This window comes from Centruroides vittatus, unplaced genomic scaffold, assembly GCF_030686945.1.
Source record: "Centruroides vittatus isolate TY-2023 unplaced genomic scaffold, ASM3068694v2 contig_181, whole genome shotgun sequence".
Lineage (NCBI taxonomy): Eukaryota > Metazoa > Arthropoda > Arachnida > Scorpiones > Buthidae > Centruroides > Centruroides vittatus.
The window spans coordinates 613770-635860 of NW_027121109.1; the positions used below are offsets into that span (position 1 = coordinate 613770).

The 22091-nt window shown below is 40.0% G+C and overlaps 1 protein-coding gene across 3 annotated transcripts in view; it reads right to left on the reverse strand.

The window, feature by feature from the left end:
• Window positions 1-392: 392 nt before the first annotated feature.
• LOC136969804 (E3 ubiquitin-protein ligase lubel-like) overlaps window positions 393-22091 on the reverse strand; it is a 28389-nt gene continuing 6690 nt past the window's right edge. For 2 of the 3 annotated variants that reach the window (XM_067264070.1, XM_067264069.1), the window contains 22 exons: window positions 18180-18239; window positions 17801-18105; window positions 17512-17677; window positions 17280-17449; window positions 16989-17212; window positions 15845-16170; window positions 15438-15767; window positions 13524-13804; window positions 9636-10253; window positions 9436-9561; window positions 8244-8507; window positions 6448-8169; window positions 6181-6378; window positions 5589-5762; window positions 5420-5518; window positions 5265-5354; window positions 5063-5177; window positions 4869-4987; window positions 4682-4795; window positions 4455-4603; window positions 3007-3175; window positions 393-756 (listed from right to left, as the gene is read on the reverse strand). In XM_067264070.1, the coding sequence (XP_067120171.1) occupies window positions 712-756; window positions 3007-3175; window positions 4455-4603; window positions 4682-4795; window positions 4869-4987; window positions 5063-5177; window positions 5265-5354; window positions 5420-5518; window positions 5589-5762; window positions 6181-6378; window positions 6448-8169; window positions 8244-8507; window positions 9436-9561; window positions 9636-10253; window positions 13524-13804; window positions 15438-15767; window positions 15845-16170; window positions 16989-17212; window positions 17280-17449; window positions 17512-17677; window positions 17801-18105; window positions 18180-18198 (5823 nt within the window). In that variant the 5' untranslated portion in view covers window positions 18199-18239 and the 3' untranslated portion in view covers window positions 393-711. Of the gene's footprint in view, window positions 757-3006; window positions 3176-3228; window positions 3398-4454; window positions 4604-4681; window positions 4796-4868; window positions 4988-5062; window positions 5178-5264; window positions 5355-5419; window positions 5519-5588; window positions 5763-6180; window positions 6379-6447; window positions 8170-8243; window positions 8508-9435; window positions 9562-9635; window positions 10254-13523; window positions 13805-15437; window positions 15768-15844; window positions 16171-16988; window positions 17213-17279; window positions 17450-17511; window positions 17678-17800; window positions 18106-18179; window positions 18240-22091 lie in introns of all 3 variants that reach the window. The other variant, XM_067264071.1, reaches the window with a different exon arrangement.

The following is a 22091-nucleotide window of genomic DNA, read 5'->3' on the forward strand; positions in this document are numbered from 1 at the left end:
ACTAGCTATTGTGGTGCGTTATAACTTGGTGGGATGCAGGCAAATTTGAATTAGAGGCCCTACGAATAGTGTTGACTTCAGAAATTTTGTGGAGAATCACCCGGTATCCGTTTGATTTTTAACGCGACCTCTAGGGTGCACTACCCCGGCATCTAGGGTCCCCAGATACGGCGCCAAATTTCAATGTCGATATTGTTACTACAGCAACGAGTTTGTAAAAGATTTGGTAGGGGCCACAGCGAATTGCCCTTTTTGCCCATAGGATAACGCACCACTCCATGAGGTCCTGTCCAAAGATTAGCCACCGTATGCAGAACCGAGTCGGAAATTGTATCGGGACCATTGTAATTTTGGGTGTCATTGCCGAACGTTCCGTGATGGAAGAGCTGGCAAACAATTTCACAAACATTTATTACACCATTTATATTCTTAGAACAAGCGTAAAGTTATTTAAAATTTAACAATCATATGTATTACTTAATAATAATAATCATATCTCGTAATTTACTATTTTCTTAAACGTGTTACCATTCTGCCAGAACGACGGTCTCTTGCCAGAAGAGATTTCCCGAAATGCATTTCGATTTACAAAAACTGTCCTTCGGCCGCGACGTCTCCGATCCGGACCGAGTCTCGGTCCAAACGACTCCAACGGGAATTGCCCTTTGGACGTTTCACAATACGAATCGGTCCTACCCCCCGACTGCCGAATCAACTTCCCTCGGGCACTTCTAACGGAAGTTGCTCTTGAATCAGCTGAAAAGAAAAATTTTTGTCTGGTTAAAAGCTTGATATTTATTCGTTCACGGGTGAAAAGTGAGTGTCTGAACTGAGAAAACAATGAAAGAGAAAGTAAGCTTGAAATTATTGTTCTGTTCGTAAAATACGGAACCCGCGCGATTGTTAAGTATAGTGCTGACTTTTCTGTTTTGTGAGCACTTATAGGGCCTTTATAATAGACTGTTGTTAGTCAGAGTAGAGTGAACAATGGGCAATTAGGCAGTAAAGGATAGGACTCGAACTCAATCTTGGATCCTCCGTGGTCGGATTTTTGGACATACTAACCATCAGTCGAGTTCCATTCTTCACTGCCTAATTGCCCATTGTTATCTTATTACTTCGAGGGATCCAAGTGTCATCTTGTTGCTGCTACATTCAGATCGATGACCCTTTTACTACGATCCTCTCCCCGTAAATCTTCACTTTATAAATGTTACGAAGATGAAGATCGAAGAGAAGATAAAGGGTGGTGGTGGCGATAGTTCCGTATGTTACGAACAAACTTAACAAAGTAAATTTATATTAATAATAATTAAACGTAAGAAAATATAAAGTTCAAACCATGCAACATTTTATTGGACATAAAAGTATAAACAGAATATAATTTATCTCTACGTTACTGCATCATTGTTTGGAGAGGACGATTTGTCGGCGGCCGAGAAATACAATTAGTGCCATAAAAGCCACCGGTTGTATTTGATTGGAAAAAAACACCAAGTGCCAGTAGATGTCGCGGGTTCGCGCTGATCAACACGAAGTTTTCTCAACTCTCCAAACAACAAAGTAGTACTTTCTTACATCTTACCGGTCGCGCAATAATTTATTTAATAATTAATCTTTTATATTTAAAAACGCGCAACTAAATTCTGGTTTTACAATACAATTGCTTAATATTAACGGCTCGTTTTGTTTTATACACTTCATAAGAATTTTAAGCGCTTAATCCTATGTTTTATTATTATTATTATGCAGGGTAGCCCAAAAGCCAGTTAACGCTACATATGCATTCGTTTGCTTCACTAGAAGTAACCGAATCGCAAATAAAAACGCGCGGCTGTTCCAAATTGTTTTCGACCGTTCTTAAAATATTACTGGTTAAATCACCTTTGGGCCATGCCCTGTGTATAACAAATTGTGAGAGAATTCATGCGTCAGCGGTGCCCACACTGCCGCTCTTCTACACCCTTATTGCAGGTTGCGTATATCGGATTCCTACTAATTATTACTTAGCGGTAAGGGTCCGATTTGGTGTTGCCCTCTTTACATTATAAAAAGTAATTTCGATGGGTGCGAGGATGATAGAAACCCGGATACTGGCAATAACTTTTGAGGGAATTTTTGTCAAATGTTTGGAACATTTCTTCAAATTTAAATCATTTTTTGTTTTGTTCTAGACGTTGAATAATCCTTTGACTTCGTGTAAAATTACACGCCGAATAATAAATTGAATATTATGTTAATAGAATTCTCGTGAAAATATATGAAAGGTCTCACCGTAAGTGGTTTTACTCTAAAGTGTATACAATGATACCTCATACTTCCAGAGTTGAAACATTAAATTCGATCCGGAATTCGAACGATACTTTAAAGTTCGAAACTGACTGAAAGTAATGCGCTCGCTGCGTAAACGCCACCTCTTGTGTTACGCTTGTGTGTTTTTATTTAGGGCATTTAACTGTTAATTATGTGTAGTTGCTGTTTAAGGTTAACGGAATGGGTATTGTTTAGGGTCTGGGAACGCTTTAATTGGTTTGGTTTATTTGATTACGGCGAGGGACACGTGGGCGATCTGCCGAGGGAGGACATTTATGGGAAACTCTCCTATTTAGGTGTTACTGACTTGAAGAGTAAACGGAAAACTCCACACGGCGAGGTTCGAACTCACGACTAAATACTAGTGTTCACTGGTTTTATCCACTCGGCCAATGGCGGGCACGGATTAATTCACTTCCGTTATTTGTAATAGGGAAAATTGATTCGGAGTTCGAGCGGCCTACTGAAAAGAATTAAGTTCGAAGTACGAGGCATCGGTGTATTTTCGACTATAATTAACCCTCTAGAAATTCTTAATCTACACAATTCACACAAGTTTAAACATATTACTAATAAAAATATAAATACACAAATTGTTCTAGAGGCACACCGCACATGGTATTGTTAAATTCATGCACACAAACCATATTCATGCATGTATTAAAGCCACCGATGATCACCAGAAAGACAAACCTTCGTCAGTTTCTCCCTATAGCGTTCGTCACCTTCCTTGTCGTCCCTTTCCGGGACGGCAATCTGACCCCTGCGCAGCACTAGCTGCATGTCCTGGAGATCCAATATGGGCAGAGGATCTATGTAATTCCGATTGACGAGACTGACCAAATACTCGACGAAGTGTAACCTGCCGTTTCGGAAACAGAAAAAAAAGAAGAGTGTAAGGCATTAAATATTCACCTTTATCAACTTCTCACGCTGCTGTTGGTGAGATTCGTGGTTTTGCCTAGAAGGCAGACGTATCTGGGCCCTCTTCAACACCATTTCCAGATCATCTTCTGTGAAGATGGGTAGAGGGTCTATGTTGTACTTATTGACTAAATTACCCAAATATTCAACATAATGGATTCTGAAAATTAAATATTTTTAAATGTAAATGGATTGCGAATGCTAACGAATGTAAATGACGTCCAAAGTCGACGCGAGCAATTGAATGGTTTTAAGTTTTAATTTCGACGAAATTCTCGTGTGTTAACTGTACTGGAAGTTTTGTCACATTAATTAAAGAAGCTATGGAAAATTAATTAAGTAAATGCACTTTGGACATCATTCTTTACAGAATCCAGTAAGGTTTTTCTCGGATATACACCAACAGTACCATTGTTTGTTAAATAAATTACAGGGCGTTCCCCTGAACGTCTCTAGTTTTAAACTGTTCTGTATAATCCATCTGTTCGCGTATGTGAATAAAACGTGTGGGAGAATGTCGGTCGATACTCCAAGTTTCACGTGTATGCGCTCGAAAGGGTCTCTCTCTGCTGCTGTCTAGATCGCTAGATACCCCCATTTCTCGGTCTGTTCGAACATTCTTTGTGGGCACGTCAAGGAAGGTGTGTGCACTATAAAAGTGCCAGACACGAGAGCCCCGCGTGCATTAACAGTGTGACTCCAACAGCTAGTGAGGACGTGTGCTAAAATCAAGTAAAGACCGGATATATGTTAGAAGCAAGTGTAGAAAACGTACTAATTTAATGTAGTAACTTAATTTTTCGGATTTACTGGATATTACCATTGTCTAGAGCTCCGGTTCCCAAAGTTTAGTCGCGCCATCGTAGGGGGATCGCACGAGGTTCTACACAACAAAACAGAATATTACTGTGAAACACGTGCTTGTTTCTCGGAAACTATCTTCTGAATCTGTGCTGTGCATTCGAAACACACGCAATTAAATCGTTTTCAAGTCCGAGAATGGCATTCCCCCTTCGTTAAGCTCTCTCAGTGCACCTAGTGCAAAAGAGGGGTAAAATAGGAGAGAAAAGGCAAATTAGTGAAGGGTCACGAGTAAAAATCTCGTCCAAAAGTTCGGGAACCCTTGGTCTGGAGTCTCGTACTCACGTTTCTTTTCCCATAATTAATCCACAAAACTAGGAACGTTCGAGGGAACACCATGTATGAAAGGTATTTACCTGCAAAGTCCTGCGTATTCCTGCTCCACTTCCTTACCGCATATATCGTCCTTCATTCCCTGAGGGGTCTCTTTCTGCTCCATTACTTGGCATACGTTTTGCACTTCTGTTCCCTCTGATGGTTCTCTATTATAACCTATACCATTCTCCTTGGGAAATAAAAGAGTAATATATATTTAAATGTCTCCAAAAATCATAATTTCTTTTCAGTTACACAATTAACATACGTCTAGTAACTTCTGAAGATCGGCGGGTTCTTTATCTCTCAAGTAAAAGAGGCAGTTACGCGGGTGATGAGCGTGCAGGCCCAGTTTGGCGCAGAAATCGGAAACCGTACATTTCTGCAAAACATAATTCAAATATTAAATAAACTTAGTCTACGAGAAAAGGATGAAATTTGGCACAACGCGGCACCTGTCCCATCTTGAAAGGTTTGCCACATCCGCTGCAGAAATCGTACTGGCACTGAATGCACCGGAAGTGCATACATCCACCCTTGGCTAAGCTGTAACGGAATTTGCAGTTGGGGCAATCTGTAAAAGTGCGAGCGATTCTTTTAATTGTGGAGATTTTAATTACGATTAAAATCATCCGGCTCGACTAAATACCTATTCCATTATCCGTAAGATGTTTGGCTAATCCGGCTGCCTGCGCTTCAGGATCGTTTGCCTCTTTCCATTCGGTAAACTGCTCGCAACTTATACCTTCGTGCTGTTTCTCCCACTTTATAAAAAACGAAATTAGTTGATAAGTGACGTAGACAATTGAAATTCCTTCTGTACGCGTCACGCGCCAAGTTGCAAAACTTACCAATCTTCTGCACTGTGCGCAAGTCACCGCCTTGCAGTCGGGGCACACTAGTTTCGTCAGATCCGGAACCGCTATAAATCCCGACGAGCACTGAAAATTTGGCAGAAAATTAGATTTTGTCGCAAGAATATTCAAATATTAGAACACGTGGTTACCTGAGAACACCAATGAAAGTTCGGATCCTTCATTAACACTCGATCTCTCAGTTTCTGTTGGAATAACTCGTGAATGTCCGGATCTACAAGTTGCTTCAACTAAAAATTCGATAAAAGTAGTGTAAATTATGGAATTAAAGATGAAACGGTTGGAGTAATTAACGTTTACCATGATGTCCAGGTGATTGAAGTAATCCATGGCGATGTCTTCGTTGTCTAAATCGGGTTCGTTACAGTAGGGGCACATCAGCTCCCTTATGTTTCGGTCTCTAATTTGAATAGTGAAGTAGGTCCTTAAGCAATCTCTGCATGCCCTGTGGATGCAATGGATCATAGATATCATCTGTGGAAATAAATTGAGTTTTCTTATCATTTGTGATGTTATTTTGCATGGGCGGATCAAAAAGTCCGTGTCGAGCACATTTTGGCACTTCAAACTATTATTCTGTGTCTACTGCTTGACGTAATCACCAGAATTTGATTGTCTGGATCATCTGTGCCTTCAAAAAGAAACTTCTTTGCGTCTAAACACTAAGGAAGGATTCCGACCCCAAAGGAGGTCGCAACTGGTTTATTTGCATACGGTAAGGGGGATGCCTCCCGTGAGGACTTTCTAAACGAAACTGACCCCTATTTAGGTGTAAACGTGAAGAAAACCAGGAAAACTCCACGCCAGTCCGTTGGCGATTTAATTCTGAGCTGTTGGGCGCAGACATTTTTGATCCACCCGAAAATTCGCTAATTATTTTTAACTGCAATACCTTGCTAGCGGGATAAATTCCAACACACAATTCGCAATCCTGTTGCAAGTAGGTGAAAGCCTGATCCATGGACGAACAGTCTTTCATTGCCTGAATAACGTCGTCATCGTTGAAGTTCATTTCTATCAGCTTAACGGCTATTTCGGCCTTCTCGTACGTGTCGCATTTCTCTTCCGCTAGGAGTCTTCTTACTTTCCTCTGTGCCATTTGCAAACGAAATTTGTCAAAAAAATATTCAGTTTCTGCTTACGAAAAGTTAGTACATACCTCGAAGATCAGTTGCTTCTCGTTTGGCTTCTGCAAGGACGTCATCCAAGTTCTCTTCTTCCCCAAAATGTCATCTTTTTTCGGTGGTGCGGCGTTAATACTTGGTGTTTCTTTCTTGCTGAGGGTCTTCTCTCCCGAAAACCTATTAAAAATATTCTTTTTTCCTAAGGGAGAACCCGTCCTTTCTGTTTTAACGTCTACGCTCTTACTCTCCTCCTTGTTACTCTTGATGGCTTCTTTGTCGTTGCTGTTTATATTTGCAATGTCTGCAAGAGGAGTTGGACTCGGACTGCTCGGCGATTCGCTTCGAGAATCCTGATCCTTAACTTGTTGAATGGACTTTTCTTTGGTCTTGTTCTGATTCAGAGGTGTATTTTCTGTTTGTTTTTTTATCGTCCTTGTAATTTCGGGACTCTTCTTGTCCACCGTAGACTTTGAACCCATGAAATTGAACTTTCCGATCGTTTTTCCGATCATCGAAGTCTCCGATCTTTTGGTATTCTTGGATATGGCACCCGTTGCGCTTTTTATTTCTTTAACTTCTTCTTTTTCTTTGTTTTCAAAGTTACTCGATACTTTCTCGGTTTCCAAATTTGCTTTCGTGGTATTTTTGCTATCGACATTTTCCCGAATTTCCTCGGATTTTGTGGCATTCTCCGTTTCTTCCGACTTTTCTACGCTTTTTTCCTCCTCTTTGTGTGGAGATTTACTAGAATTTCTTTCTGTTACGTCCGAAATTTCTTTAGAAGTTAAACTCTTATCCTTAGTGGAATTTTTTGACGGAGAACTTTCACTTTCTCCTTTAGAAGAAACCGATTTATCCGATGAGAAATGCTTCAGGAGATTAGAAAAAGATGAATTTGATTTCATTGAAGCTTTCTTCACTTCGTTTACTTGACTCGATGCAGTTGATAATGGCTCCGAATTACCATCTGTTGCCGAGTTTCCTACCGATTTCGTATTATCTTCATCCCTACTTGTCGCATCTTCGCTTTTAACTTTCTGTTTGCTTACATTTTCATTGGATGCCGCTTGTAACTTCTTTGAATCCGTCTTGCTACCATCTTCCTCTTTATAATTTTCAACGACGTTGGCGGCGATTTCCGGTTTCGTCTGGTCCTTGTTGGTTTTCTTTAACGAAACCAATTTGCTGAGGAATCCCGACGATCTGTTCTTCTTACTTTCTTCCTTCTTATCGTCGTTTTCTACGACTTTCGCCTGCTGACTTAAGTCCAAAACCTCATTATAGTCTGCACGAAAATCGCCGACGTTTTGATGACGTGGTACCAAATTACCCTTTTTGTCATACTTATAATTAGATTCTGGATAATCGTAGCTGTTTTCGTATTCGTAATCGTCATCGTTACTACGACTGTCCGGTTTACTGTCGTATTCCCGAAAAGATGCATCGCTCACCCCATCATTCCAGCCGTAATCGTCCAATTCTAGATCGTAATCATCTTTATGAGGGAAATTATCGTATATGGAATTGGTTTTCATATTTTCATTATATAAATTTCTCGTTTCGGACTTGTGTTGACGTAATACGACACCGCTTTCGTTTTCTACACCCGAACCTTGACCCCAGATCCTCATTAAAAATGGTTTCAGGGTGGCTTTCGTTAGTTCGGTGTAAGCTAACTCGACGTTTCCTTCGTTGGAGGTTAAGGCACCGATGACTTCTTTGCGACTGAAATTACCCCGCGCCGATAACTCCAAGAACTAGTTATTAAAACAAAGGATTTAGATACGTTTGGGGTGTTTTGAGAGGTGTTTATAGGGGGAAATCTACTTACTTTCCTCTGTCTGCTTTCTACACATTCCGTAACCGCAGCCCAAATGTTTCCTTTGTGAATTTTTAATGCTTCCCTCGCTTCGTTGGACGAGACGATGCCAATGTCGTTTTCTTTCTTGTCGTGGCCGTAATTAGTAGCCAGAGTAACCACAGTTTTTACCATATTCTTCCAATTATTTTCTAACCACTCCACTGGATTTGATTTGCCACAATTATTTAGAGCTATTTGCAAATCGTCGGCGGTAAATCCTTTTTGTTCAGCTTCCTGAAAACATCGTAATATAGAAAAACTGGAGTGAATCGCGTGTTTATTGGTGTTCTTAAATACATAATTTAAACAATTTACTGATACGTATTAGTTACGGGGAGCTGGAAAGTAACTAGGTATTGAGAAAACGCTATAATTTTTGTAATAACAGTGTGGTCGTAATAAAACTTGTGTCCACGTACGCCTATCAATGAAATTTTATAATTCCGGCATCGGTGGTGTGGGCAGTGAACGAGAGAGGCCGCACCCGCAGTGAAAAAAAAAATGGCCACCCGCGGCCATCTTTTTTTCCACCTTGTAGCGTGCGCAGACTGCTGCACAATACAGGGTGTGGAAATTAGTGGTCACTGTGCAGAAACGGTGGTGTATGGTGGAAGGACGTCGTGCCGTAATCTGTCCGGAAACAATCAAGAATTGTCATTCGAAGTTAAGTTGACATGGGCTCGGTTGCGGAAGCGCAGAGAAGTGATCGTTGGTCCAAGTCGCGATCTAAGGTAAACGTGTCGTTAGTAGATGGCGTTGGTGCCTATGTTAAATTTTAAGGTGTGCATCCGTATTTACATTTAATAAGGTACATGTCAATTAATTTTTATCACTTTTGCATCAGAAATATAGAAATTATAGCGATTTCTCAGTTACTTTCCAGCCACCCTGTGTTTACTAAATCTCTGGTATATCAGCACTGGCAGTAGAAATAATGTAATTGTTTGTTTGTATACACCACTGCGACACGTGGGCTGGCGATGTCTGCCATTGGAATAAGTAAACTGGCCCCTACGTAGGTGTTACACAAGTGAAGAAAATCAAGAAAACTTTCCGTGGCCAACCCGTTGGCGAGACGAGAACCCACAAGTGTTAAAATTGGGTGTCGGGTCCCTTACCCTCGTCTGCATGTTGTGTTAAAATTGCAAAAAACGTAACTTACTCGAATCATGCGAACAATTTCTAATCCCTGAGCTCTCATTGCCTCCTGTCGACGCCTCTCCACCAACTCTTCGATACTCAAATAATAATCCGGTTTCTTCCTTCGTAAATCAGGACTCCAAATATCCTAAGGATTCGAATTCATTCTGGGATATTTATATATTTAATTTTCATTTAGTCTAACGGAAAACTCTCACTTACCGAATCACCCGTCAACGAGGACTGGCTAACACTTCTATACAACGGTTCTCCGTAACCCAACCAATCTTGACTCTGGTACTGCTGCTGCCGAAATTCCGATTGTCTGGGCCCGTAATTTAGCGAAAGACGAGACAGGGAGCGCCTCATACCCGCGAGATTGCTCCTCTCCGGATAAAACTGCGGGGACATTCCATCTTCCTTCTGGTAATTCGGGGGAGACGTACCCAACGACACCGTCCTCGTTTCTGCGTTACCGTTATATCCGTTTGTCAATGGAGCTGCGTGTGGCACGTCTAATTTATTGTCCGTGTTAGTCGCTAGTGTTACGTTGTCGTAAGTTTGACACGAGGAATCTCTCCGTTTCACGTTGTTGAGGGTCGTAGTTGCTGTTGTAGAAGTCTCCGTTACGTAGTGTTCGCTCGTGTTCACGTGGACACTTCCGTTTTCTGTGGGCTCTGGCAAAGTATCTGTGCCAATGGCTATCTCGCAATATTGAATTTTCTGTGTTTGTGCTTCAACAGCTTCATTTTTCGTTTCCTCAATTTCCTCTTTCACTTTGCCCTCCTCTTGGCTTTCATCCTTCACTTTCATTAATTCGTTTAATTCTTTATTCATTTCCTACCACCAGAAAAATTAACAAATATTCTACATTTTAATTACTTACTTTTCGAACGAATTTTCAAAAAAAATTTCCAGAGATAATTTAATTACTATCGTTAGTAAATTTGTAAATTAATAATTACATTAATTCAAGAAAAAAAGTTAATTGTTTGAAATGAATTTCGTGTTCCACTTAATAAATTTAGCTACTTTACGAGCGTGTGCCCGGTAAATCGGCTTTGCTACAGCCGGATAAGCCAGTCAATGACGTGGCCTGTTCCTTTTGAAACGGGTTAGGTCACTCGACTCTTTATCCGGCCGCTTTTTACACGTGTTCTTTACGGGTGTTAAATTGCTTTACTTCTATTTACTGAAAGAAATCATAAGGGAATTCCGAAAACATGAAAACAATACTGTTTTAAAATATATCCCAATTAACTGACTTTCGGGCTATGCCGCGTATAAAAGGGTGTACCAACGTAGCAGAGTGAATTCTGAGTAGAAAAGGAATAAAGAAAAATTGAAGTGTGCCGTTAGAATTTAACAGGAAAAGAAGACGACAGATTTTTAAACCAAACAATTTTTATTTTTTCAGAGAAAATTGCTACAAAATTTGCTTAACGCAAAGTAGTATAAAAAGTGCAAATTGTATCAAATAAAATCTAAACAATGGCTCAATTTCTCACAAGATAATAAGCAAAATCTTCACTTTTCTACCCATCTAGCTATTGTTATATATGTGTATATAATTTTTTTTTTTAAAAAAAAGCTTCGTTTCAATTCCTTTCTCATTAAATTTTTTAATAATCGAGCTGCAAAAATGGTTTCCAACCAGTCGATTCGATACAGAAAATCACCTAGAAGGTGTTCTTCCTTTCGAGCTTTTCTGCAACATAAAATTTGTCACTGCTATAAATAACGATATCAACACACTCTTTAATTGTTTTTCTTTTTCTTTACACGAAACACAGTGTGATCGAAAAGTCAGTAAACATCTAGAAATTCGATACTTCAGTAAATTTATGATCTATGGTAACGAGATTAGCATGAAAATGCATAGAATGACAAGGGTTTTCCCCATAAACGTGTCAAAATGAGTTCCAATTGTCACCACCACGTGGTGCTTTACCGCGTGTGCTCGACTATAAATCAGTCACGGATCAAAGCGTCCCTGGTGGATATAATTGGAACTAATTTCGACACCTTTCTAGACGAAACCCCCGTAAATATATTCATTTCTACCCTAATCTCTTTGCCATACGTCAAAAACTCCCTGGAGTATGGTTTTCTTTATATGTTTACTGACTCTTGGACCACCCTGTATATTTGTGGCGTTATTGTGTCCATCGATTTAGATTACAAAGATGAGATTTTAAACATAGAAGCAAAGCAGATTAATTGAAATAAAAAACGTTTACTGAATTATGTATTAGTGTGTACTTGACAATGTATGGAATATTCGACTTGCAATTCAGAAAAAATTAAGTGATTAGTAAAAAGGATAGAGGGAAAGACAGCGTAGATAATTTCCTAAAATGATAAATTATATGTACAGTACTTTAAGATAAAGGCTTTAATTAATGATTAGTTTAACTATGCACGTGGAAAGTTTACTTGCGAGGAGTAGATTTGGCGCTGCTGTGCTTGTTAATGAATGACCCGCTATTTGTCACGAGAAACACAAGTCTCGAGAGTTAACTCCTAAAAATACAAATTGGTGTGTTGTAAAGACGGGTTGGTCGAATGCCGCCGACTGCTGGTGTTTTCGAGTCTATTCCTCGGAAGTAATCTTTACATGAGACGATGATAAACCGGGATGAGAGTTTACTAATATATACATACAAATAAATTGGAGTCTTCACAATTTGCCATTGCCATTTTTTCATTTTTTATTCAGCCGGAACATGCACTTATGTAATAGAACTGGAATGGTGGGTGAGAGCTTTAAAAGGCCAGTCCCATATACTGAAATCGGCCTTCTTTTTAAACCTCCTATCAACGTAAATATGCCCACTTTTTAAATTTAACCCGTGACGGACAGACATTTAGCAAATTGACACATTTAGGTGGAACGAGCTGTAAAAAGATCAACTCTTTGTTACGATTTTCTGTTCGTATGAAATAAAGAAAAGGTAAGGTAAGTTGTCAAGACTCCAATTAATTTGCGAATGTTTTCTAACTACAAATATATTTTAATCCAATTAAGTTTTCCATTAACTCTAAACATTTTTCTATAATGTTAAACTAAAATACTGTTTTACTTTGAATTTGATACTCGCGTATTTCTGAACTTAAAGTCGGGATACGTCTTACATTTGAAACGCATCTTAAATTCAAAGTAATAAAGTATTTTCAAAAAATGTCAATAGAAAACTTATTTATGGTTAACGTTACCTATGGTTCCAAGATGACGGCTCGCCTCCGATTCCAGCAAATAGAAGAAAGGAAACAGTGGGGACGCACGTTCTAACCTAACCTAACTTATCCTATTCTAATAAATTACCATAATTATTACCAACAAAATTATTAGAATAGGTTAGGTTAGGTTAGAACTGTTTCCTTTCTTCTATTTGCTGGAATCAGAGACGAGCCGCCATCTTAGAACCATAGGTAACATTAATCTAATTTATAGCTAAATAACACAAGACGTAATCTAAAAATCAGTGCTTTTCAACTCGGTTATATTTCAAACTTTCTAATAAAAACCAATTAAAAAGAAAAGTAGTTTAAATTAGTCAAATTAATATATCAAAATCTTATAACCCTTTTTAGTGTCCACGGGGTGAAAAGAGTAGAACAAAAACACCTCTAAAGTGTCTGTAGATACACAAGGTCTTCCAAAATGAATGTTCCTACTTTAAATTACTGTAATTGGGTTAATTATTATCCGAGAAGCACGTGACGTACTCCAATCGATAGAATAAAAGCCCAAGTTTCCACTCTGTATACACACAGGGTCTTCCATTCTTTTCGGAAGACCCTGTGTATACACAGAGTAACCCAAGTACGTTTTGTTTTATATTCAGGTACACTTGTAAGTAAGAATTGTATACTGTACTGACTTTTACAAATTGGTGAAATCTCTACTGCCCTCGTGTTTTCAAAACATAATAATGTATTTGAAAAAGACACCAGTTTAGTTTTTATAACGGCTAACCTGACAATACGTTTATACACGAGTAGCACGTAGTGACGTGTTAATTTCTTTTTTCCCGATTAACGGTTGAAGATCACTGATTTAACAGACTATTGATTACAGTTTAGTTTCGAACAGACGTGCCGACGTACCTTTTCGGCTTCGTCTAGAGCCGACGTCAGTTGCGTAACGTTACTCTCGGCGGCCAAATCGGCATGGTTGGACAACGGAGCGCTTTGCGCACCTTCCGATTCCAATAAATCTCCTTCCTGCACATTTTTACTCGTCGAACCCATGACCGTAATGGTCTTGCAGCATATAGTACAGATTCGAACTCCGGGAGGATTGATGTAAGTACAGAATTCGCACGACCACGATTCGTTAGGGGTCCAGGGCTTTAGAGGATTACCAGGCTGCGGCGATGCGGCATTTCCTGTTAATAAATAAAATATAATTAAAACAAGACTAATTACGATAATACTTAATAATATTTTGCTTCATAATTGGATTACGCAGTTAAGCAGTTAATTAAGATGTCAGTTTACTGTATTTATGTTACGAAATAAGAAAACGATTGTATAATTCGGCCCTAGTATTAATCTAATTATAAATACTTAAATATAAGATTATGGACTTTAAATAATAATACATGGCAGGGGCACCCGTACATAGGGCACGGGCACTGGGTTGCCATTTTCCTGATCCCCAAGAGGTCCCAAATTTCATTATCGACAAACAACAGAAAACGCAAACATAAAATACAAAAGAAACTAACGAGCGATATTTGTCCAATTCCCATGCAATTTCGTCGTACGCTGACCGAAACTTGGCCACAAAAACAAGGAATATTCCTTGTTTTTGAGGCCACGTTAACTCCGATTGCAACCAGTGCCATGTTGTGGGAGCGCTGATCCGACATTGAATCGTAGGCCTACTTTAAAGCTTCTTACATGATGCATGATGCCCTTTTTATAGCTTGTACTCCCGTTTTTATAGTCTGCGGGTGCCTCTGATACATGATCTTCCAAAATGAATGCTACCGTTTTAAATTACCGTAATTATGTTAATGATTACCCGAGATGTACACCAATCGTTAATGTGTTTCATCTTCCATCTGCATTCAAACTCCTTGTTGTCTACTACTTCTAGGGATCATCTCAAACAAAAACGGCGACTCTACTAAAGTTGAACGCGTTTTGTGTTCCTCTGGAATTGTCTATATCAGCAAAGAATGTCTTACATGATTGGTTATTTTGAAATTGTCTGAGAAAATCATGTTGCACATGACGAATGATTCCGTCTTTGCGAACTGCAGAATGCAAAACGTCTTCTCTGTTGCAGAGTCGCCATTTTCACGGCTTCCTAGAGGTAGTAGACGACAAAAGGTTCGAATGCAGAATAAAATTACAAGAGGTCTGGCATACTTATGGGGATGATGTGGGTGTTGGATCCCTCCCCAGAGACTTTAAGAATAAAATCAAAACAAAAAGAATTCATTTAAAACCTAAATAGGAGCCAGTTTTCCTTAAAAAGTCCTCTGGGGCCATCCCCTCTGCAGATTACCTATGTGTCGTGTTCCCGTAAAACAAATAACAATCTGAAAAGAAACGAGCAATTATTTATTGCGACATCGTCACAATGTCGGGCTGCAATTTTTAATCATATTTTTAATTTATTTAATTTAAAATATATGCTCCCACCTCAAGTTAGTACTGGCTTGCCCCTGTACATCATACTTTTCCTTTAACAATAGAGTCGTGCCCATCATCTATCTAACGCCTTTCGGGGAGAAATTTTTGAATTGAAATAATGTAACTTCCGCTTTGCATTGGAAGTTTGTATATAGTTCATCTCGGCCTCCTACCCTAAGGTTTCTATATCTGGTCTCGGATTTCATCTGTCTGCTCCTTTCTCGAGATTAAGAAAAGACAGACGGACGGACGAATTTATAGATGTACAATTTTTTTCAATTGAAGCCCGATTATTTCTTTACAAGCATCTGTGTGCTTAGGCTGTGTCTTTGTCTGTGTGTGTACGTTTGTGTATTTACAAATATTGAAACTTACTTTCTTCCACTTTTACTCCTGAATTTTGTTTTATGCCGCTCTTTTTCTTATTATCTATTTCTTCCTCCTCCTCTTCGTCGTCGTCTTCTTCGTCCGAACTAATTTCCATGGATTCATTGTCTACAGACTTCTGTTGTCCTGAAGACGTGGATTTCCCTCTGCTACGGTTCGAACTTGCAACCGACGCGTTGTCATCCGTGTTGTGCTTTCTTCTTTGACGATTTGAATTCTGAAGCGATCTGGCAGAACTCGTGGGTGAAGGCGGGGTCTCGAAGTGGTGCCCGTGAGGATAGAAGGGTCCATATCCGGGAGCGAACGGAAAATACGGCACTGAAAGCAAAATGAAATTCGCACCGGCTTAGTTTCATTTAAATTTCAACAGAAGAAGATTAGTGTAAGTAACTCACTGGGGTTATTCATATTGTCGTACATAACACTCTGACTTCGTTTCACTCTGTTACCAGCAGAGTTGTGCGCATGCTTGTGCTTGGGGTCGTTAGAAGAGTTGCAGTATTCGCAGTTGTCTGCAGAAGGTGGCCACGGACCCACGTAGCACTGAGGACAGTTGAGATGAGCGTAAGAATGGGCAGGAAACATGGGCAGAAACGGCTGATGAGGGTGATGAGGATAATAAGGATACGGCCCGGGTGTTGCCGGCAAACTGTTTAGATCCGTCAAACTCGAGCTTTGATGCATGGAAGAGCCACCTTCGTGAGTCGGAGACGGAGAAGGGCTTTAAAGAAAAAAATAATATTAATAGTTTCTATTAAAGAGTTCTGATGGTGCGACAGATTTACAGCTACGGAAATAACACGAGAATTTAAAGAAATTAACGCGATTATTATAAAGGTTATCTCTCGTTAAAGATGTAAAGAGTACCCCCACGGTTTAATGGATCCGACACTCGAATTATTGCAAGCTTTATTAATTTAAATTTTGATGTAATCTCTGACGTCCCCTAATCTGGCAAGCGCGGGGCCTCTTCTGTAACCTATTGTGCTTTTCCCATTTTGTTTTTGCACGTCATTTTCGTGTTTCTTACAATATACGGATGCCGTGAACTATTGCTGAACTCTCAAACCTTTCGTACCCGGATAACCGAGATAATTAAGGTTAACGTACCACGGTATACGAATTGACATACGTCAGAGGGTCCTATCATTCCCAGAAGTAAAAAACGTATTATATCGTGGGATAAAAACAACCCTTAGAGCATTTTATACTCAAACACTTTTTTTAATATCCACCGTGCGACCAGCAGCGTGTTATAGCTTCGTGGAGCGCAGGCAATTTCAAATTAAGGGGTCGTAAGATACATTTAAGAACAGTTAAATATATTTTCAAGCAGCTGCTTGTTGTTATTTGTGGTTCAGTCGCGTGACCGGAAGTTCCTGTATCAGAAAGAACAACAACAGTTGTTACAAATCGGTGCTGAAGTTGGGAATGTGAGAGAGAAATTGAAAAATGAAAAAATATACGGAAAATAATCACGCGTGGCATTTTCTTTGAAGAAAGTGATTATTACGAAGGTGATTTTATTTATTTCGTTACCTTCTAGACTTGATTAATCCCGCATGCGGCGAAAGTCTCCTGAACGTAGCATAATTAGGCATCATTCCAGGATGATTCATAATGTGTTTATCCCCAATTGGATACTCCATTGGCAGAGTCGGAGAATCTGGAAGAATTTTGGAACCTTGTCCCCATTTTCCCGGTTCTCCGACACTATTTCCTCTTGCTCTGTTAATTCCCAATTGTTCGTCGTTGTTCGACAACTGGAAAGATTTAACGTTAAATTACAAAAGAAAATCTCCATTTAATCGCCGAGTTTAAACGCGTTACCTGTAACGTAAACTGGTTCTGTTTGGGCGGGGGTATCGGTCGTTCGTCCTGATCCGAATCCGTCAAGTGGTGAGGGCCCGTGCCGTTCACGTGATGAGTCCCGTTCGCGAACGACGGGTTGCTGTGACGACGTGGCAAAGCGATCCTGGGTAACGGCGGTTGAGTGCCATCTACAACACGAAAAGATTACAATACTCGTTGTAATCTATTCTAATTTACAAATTTTAATTACCTAATCTGTCTGGCACGTTCTGGTATATCGTTCCAACAGGAAATGCCGGTTCGGGTGAAGGAGACGACTCTGCAGGAAGCGGTGGTAGGGGTCTGTTGCTCATAAACCTCTTTATGGTACCGAATTTATCCATCCACGAAAATTCCTTCTTAGGAAGTATGGGACTCTGCAAAATCATTAGTCAACTTCGTCACGCATCAAATACAGGGTGGCCCAAACGTCATTTAACCAGAATGCTGGTTAAATGACGTTCGGGCCATCCCACGTATAATCCATTAAATTTAATTACTTCGTTAGGCGAAGACCCTCTCATCAAAGTCCCGAAGAAATTCTTAGGTTTCTTCTTTCTCGGTGGGGGTATCGGCATCTTGGAGGGATCACCGGGAGGAGGTTTATTGGGCGTCACCGGTCGGGCGGAAGAAACTTTTGGATTGAAACTGTCCACGGCCTTGCGCAGGTGCAGTCGGCGTTTTGGATGACGGTGGTACATGTCGTCACACGACAGGCAGAAGACTTGGCTATTGCATTTGTCGCAACGCACGGCGGGATTGGTGCACCCGCACAGGTCGCAGTGTTTTCCATCTCGCACGTGGTCTGCAAGATTGAACAAAGAATTAAGTAAATATTAATAGAATTCTATCGATTTCAGAGATATAAAGCATCAATACCTTCCTTTCTAGCAAACATGTTCTAAATTTTTATGTCGGGTTGCCAGTGAAGAGAAGTTTCTGTAAAGAGAAAATTTTCCATTATGAAGGTTAGTTAATAAACAGTATGAATAGATGGTCGCGTATTAATATATTTTAGAACCTTTTGTATAGATACTAAAACAGCACGACATAGAAACAGTAAAAGTAGCATGCAAATGCCCGGACGAGTCGAAAAATTCCCAGTAATTTTACGGGGGGTGGTCCGTCCGGATATGTCGGGCCCCATCCCTCACTACCCGGCCGCCCCATTGTGGGCCTGGCAGAACGCATAATGGGCTTGCTAAAAGAGGCCGTCTTAGTGCTCACAAAGCGGAAAGAGTTAGAAAAAGCTACTGGCCTTCAGTTTCGATGCAATGTAACTGCTCCAGCTTCGACATGGAGTGCACACGCCTCCGATATCACCTCATAGCCATAAACATACGTTTCCGACTGTCGTCGTACCAATTTTCCCCGGTGATGAAAAATTCAACTAAATTTTTTCGTCTTGAATCTCGTTCCCGTGATCTGCATTGCGTAGCATTCGATTTCATTGACCATCTTGAAACTTCCACGCATCCGCCAGGAGTCCAAATTTACGACTTTTTAATCGCCAAGTATCATTTGAAATAACCGCCATGTTAGACTGTTTTTTGAACTCGGTGCGCTTGAATAATAAGACTGTAATCAAGAAAGAATCACGATGTTGCTGCAAATGATTCTTATTACGCTCTCATACGGATGTGTCCACGGGTCAGCTGGAACCGGAGCCATACAAGCTGTCGACGGTTCCAGCAAAGTTATTTTTCGATTGACTTTCTTCGGGTTACATCGAACAAAAACCCGAAATTGCAAATATTAACGGATATGGAATGCATTTGAGATTGCATCAAAACGTCAGAGTGACAAGTAGAAGCCGTGATAACTGATGTAAACACACATTCCAACTGTCACAGCGAATACAGTGTAATCGGTTGGCACGTATTTATGACAGTTATCATTGCTGCCATTTGTCACTAAGTGCTAGCATGAAAGCGTACATTACGGAGAATTATCACTGGTAAATCTATGAAAACACCATAAGTAAACAACCTGAATGTCAACAGTAGTAATTCAGAAAAATACATTGCCATATCGGAGAAGGTCTTGAAATATTCCCCGGTAGGCCCATGGACAAAGCGTCCGTTCTGTTCGTGCTCCTAGTCGCGGAACCAAAAACACCCGGAATTCGTTGGTAACACGAGGCATCCATAAGTTTCCAGGGCCAGTCAGTCACCTGACATGTTTGGAATCTGCTGGATCTTGAAGTGTGACGACGTTCACGAAAATCCGCTTTCCGTGGAAAACCTTTACATTGCATGCCGTGTGGACCAAGATGGCAGAATACATTGATTCCATGTCCGACTAGGTTAAGGCTTTGAAGAAAGTTTGCTGGGTTTTCTTCACGCGTGTAACATCCAAATAGGGGTCATTTTTCCATTGAAAGTCCTCCTCCTCAAATGTGCGTAAGTGACATTTGTATCATGTATATATTATGAAATAAGAGAGTGCCTGAAAATAAGGATATATATTTACTTATGGGTTATCTCTGCAGATTAAATTGTGTAAAAAAAACCCCAAAACCTCAACCTTCCAGGAACAATGCGATGATTCACGTGCACATTATTTTAGTGTATTTTCTTTTACTATTTATTCTGCCTTTTTTCTACATATTATACACAATTAAACATTGGTAATATGAACGTGGATCCGCAATTTCACCTTCCTCTAACCATTAGGCATAGTGTTTACCTGATCTGTGGCATCTTTGTAGTAACTACGCTAACAGAACCTATTTCAAATTTGACTAGTTCTCATTTTTTATTAGCGAGGTTGAGGCCGAAGTTTTAAACGCGAAAACGTGTACGTTGGACGTTCGGATCCGCTTTCCTGTAAGGCTAAAAGTTTGACAGTGGCGTTTGGAAAGTCAGTGGAATCATGCTCGACATTCCAAACGCCATTGTTAAACTTCTAGGCTTTCAGGAAGGCGGCGCTGAACGTCCGACGTACAGGTTTTCGCGTTTAAAACTTCGGCTTCAACCTCGCTATTGTTACCTCGGTAGTCCCTCAATTCAGAGTCATCACATGACACGCGATCCGTCTTCGTGAACAGTCTTGCGAGTGCGACGACAACGAACGGCATTTGCATACAGGAAAGCATTAGTTGGCCAAAATACAAAACGTTGGTTCGGTTCCAACAAAACGAGGAGGTTGCTAACTTTAACCGGATTCTTTACGGTTAGAAACGGTCCATCTTCTTAAATTGTTTCCACCGACTTCCGACAGATACAATGTCGTCACAATTAATTAGGCTTTAAAAGCAGCGCTTCTAATTTCTTCAGATTATTGCCTTAATATAAACGGCTAATTAAAATGACGTCAGCGGGTTAGCAATTTCTGACAGAATCATGTTTCATCTCGATTGTAAAGCAAACTGGCACCACATTCTGCGAATGTAAACATAAAATATTGTAAAAAGTATGGGATGGATTTGTTACCTCATTGACACATGCAGGGCCACGTACGGAGCCCATGTTGAAAGAACGTAAGGTGCTGTTAAAAACTACATATCTATATACATATATAAGCATATAGTTAAAATACCATAGTATACGGAATCCGAAGTAAAGGTCTACACAGTAGAAGAGCCGCAACAAGGGTGTACAAACTAGAAGAGCGCCCGTCAGTAGACAAGTGAATAAAACCATCGAACACTAATTGTTGGTAGCGGGTTCGCGCCTGGCCAACAGGCAAACACGTGGAATTTTTCGGGTTTTTTTCACGTTTATAAATCCTAAATTGGGGTCATTTTCCTTAGAAAGTCCTTCCGGGAAGCAACCCCCTTCGGCAGATCGCCCACGTGTCGCGTTGCTCTATAAATATAAACCAAAGCAAACCTTCCCACTACATCGGTTTTGGTTTTGGAACATTCACGAGGTCTTTTGAAGTAAAGCAAGCCGATGTCCAGCAGATAATTCGTCTGCTGGACATCGGCTTACTGTAGATCAAGGGCTGCGATGTGTGTTTAAGCTGAGTTATCCATTATTCTGAAAAACGTCTAAGCCTGTACAGACATTTCAATGTTGATAGTGGGTATCAAGTAAATTTCAGTGTTGATGCTGGGATTTAGGTAAATTTCATGCTTATGCGCACCGATGCAAAGTCTCGCTGTTAAAACGTTGATCTTATGATAATTTTGAATATGATTTTGAATTGGCCCGCAAATCCTCCGTACCTGATAACGCCGTCATAAATGAAAAAATTTGAAAATGTGAGGCGTTGTAGACATGAAATTTTTAATAGGCTAAACTATAAAATTATTGAAACGTTAAGATAAAATATAAATAAAATATAACACGACGAGATTTAATTTTTAAAAAAGTAACGAAAAATACATTACTCTGCACTTCTCGTGTTAACCTAGTTATAATTAGCATACAGTAAACGTCATAAGTTAACGTTTTTTATTGACAAAAATCGTCTCAAAATGGCTATCCCTACTATTGGCCAAATGCATAAAACCAGTGAACACTATTTGTTGGTCGTGGGTTCGCACCTCGCCAACGGGTAACTCACGTGGCATATACTGGGTTTAAACATCAAGGAATACAAAAAATTGGGGCTTTTTCCTGCATAGGCTATGGTTATTATTGTGTACGGGATCGTTACGATTTTGTTCACCCACTTTGAAGCTTAATAACTCCTGTTCCTTCTGTCGAAAATTTCTCAAATTTTGCAGAGAGGTTCGTATATTAGGAGGGTTTGTGATGTTAAATTTTGGCGGTTAGAAGTCGAAGAGATGAGATGATAGATGGGAGTCATTTGCCGTATCTCGAGTGGGGGGTCGGACATAAA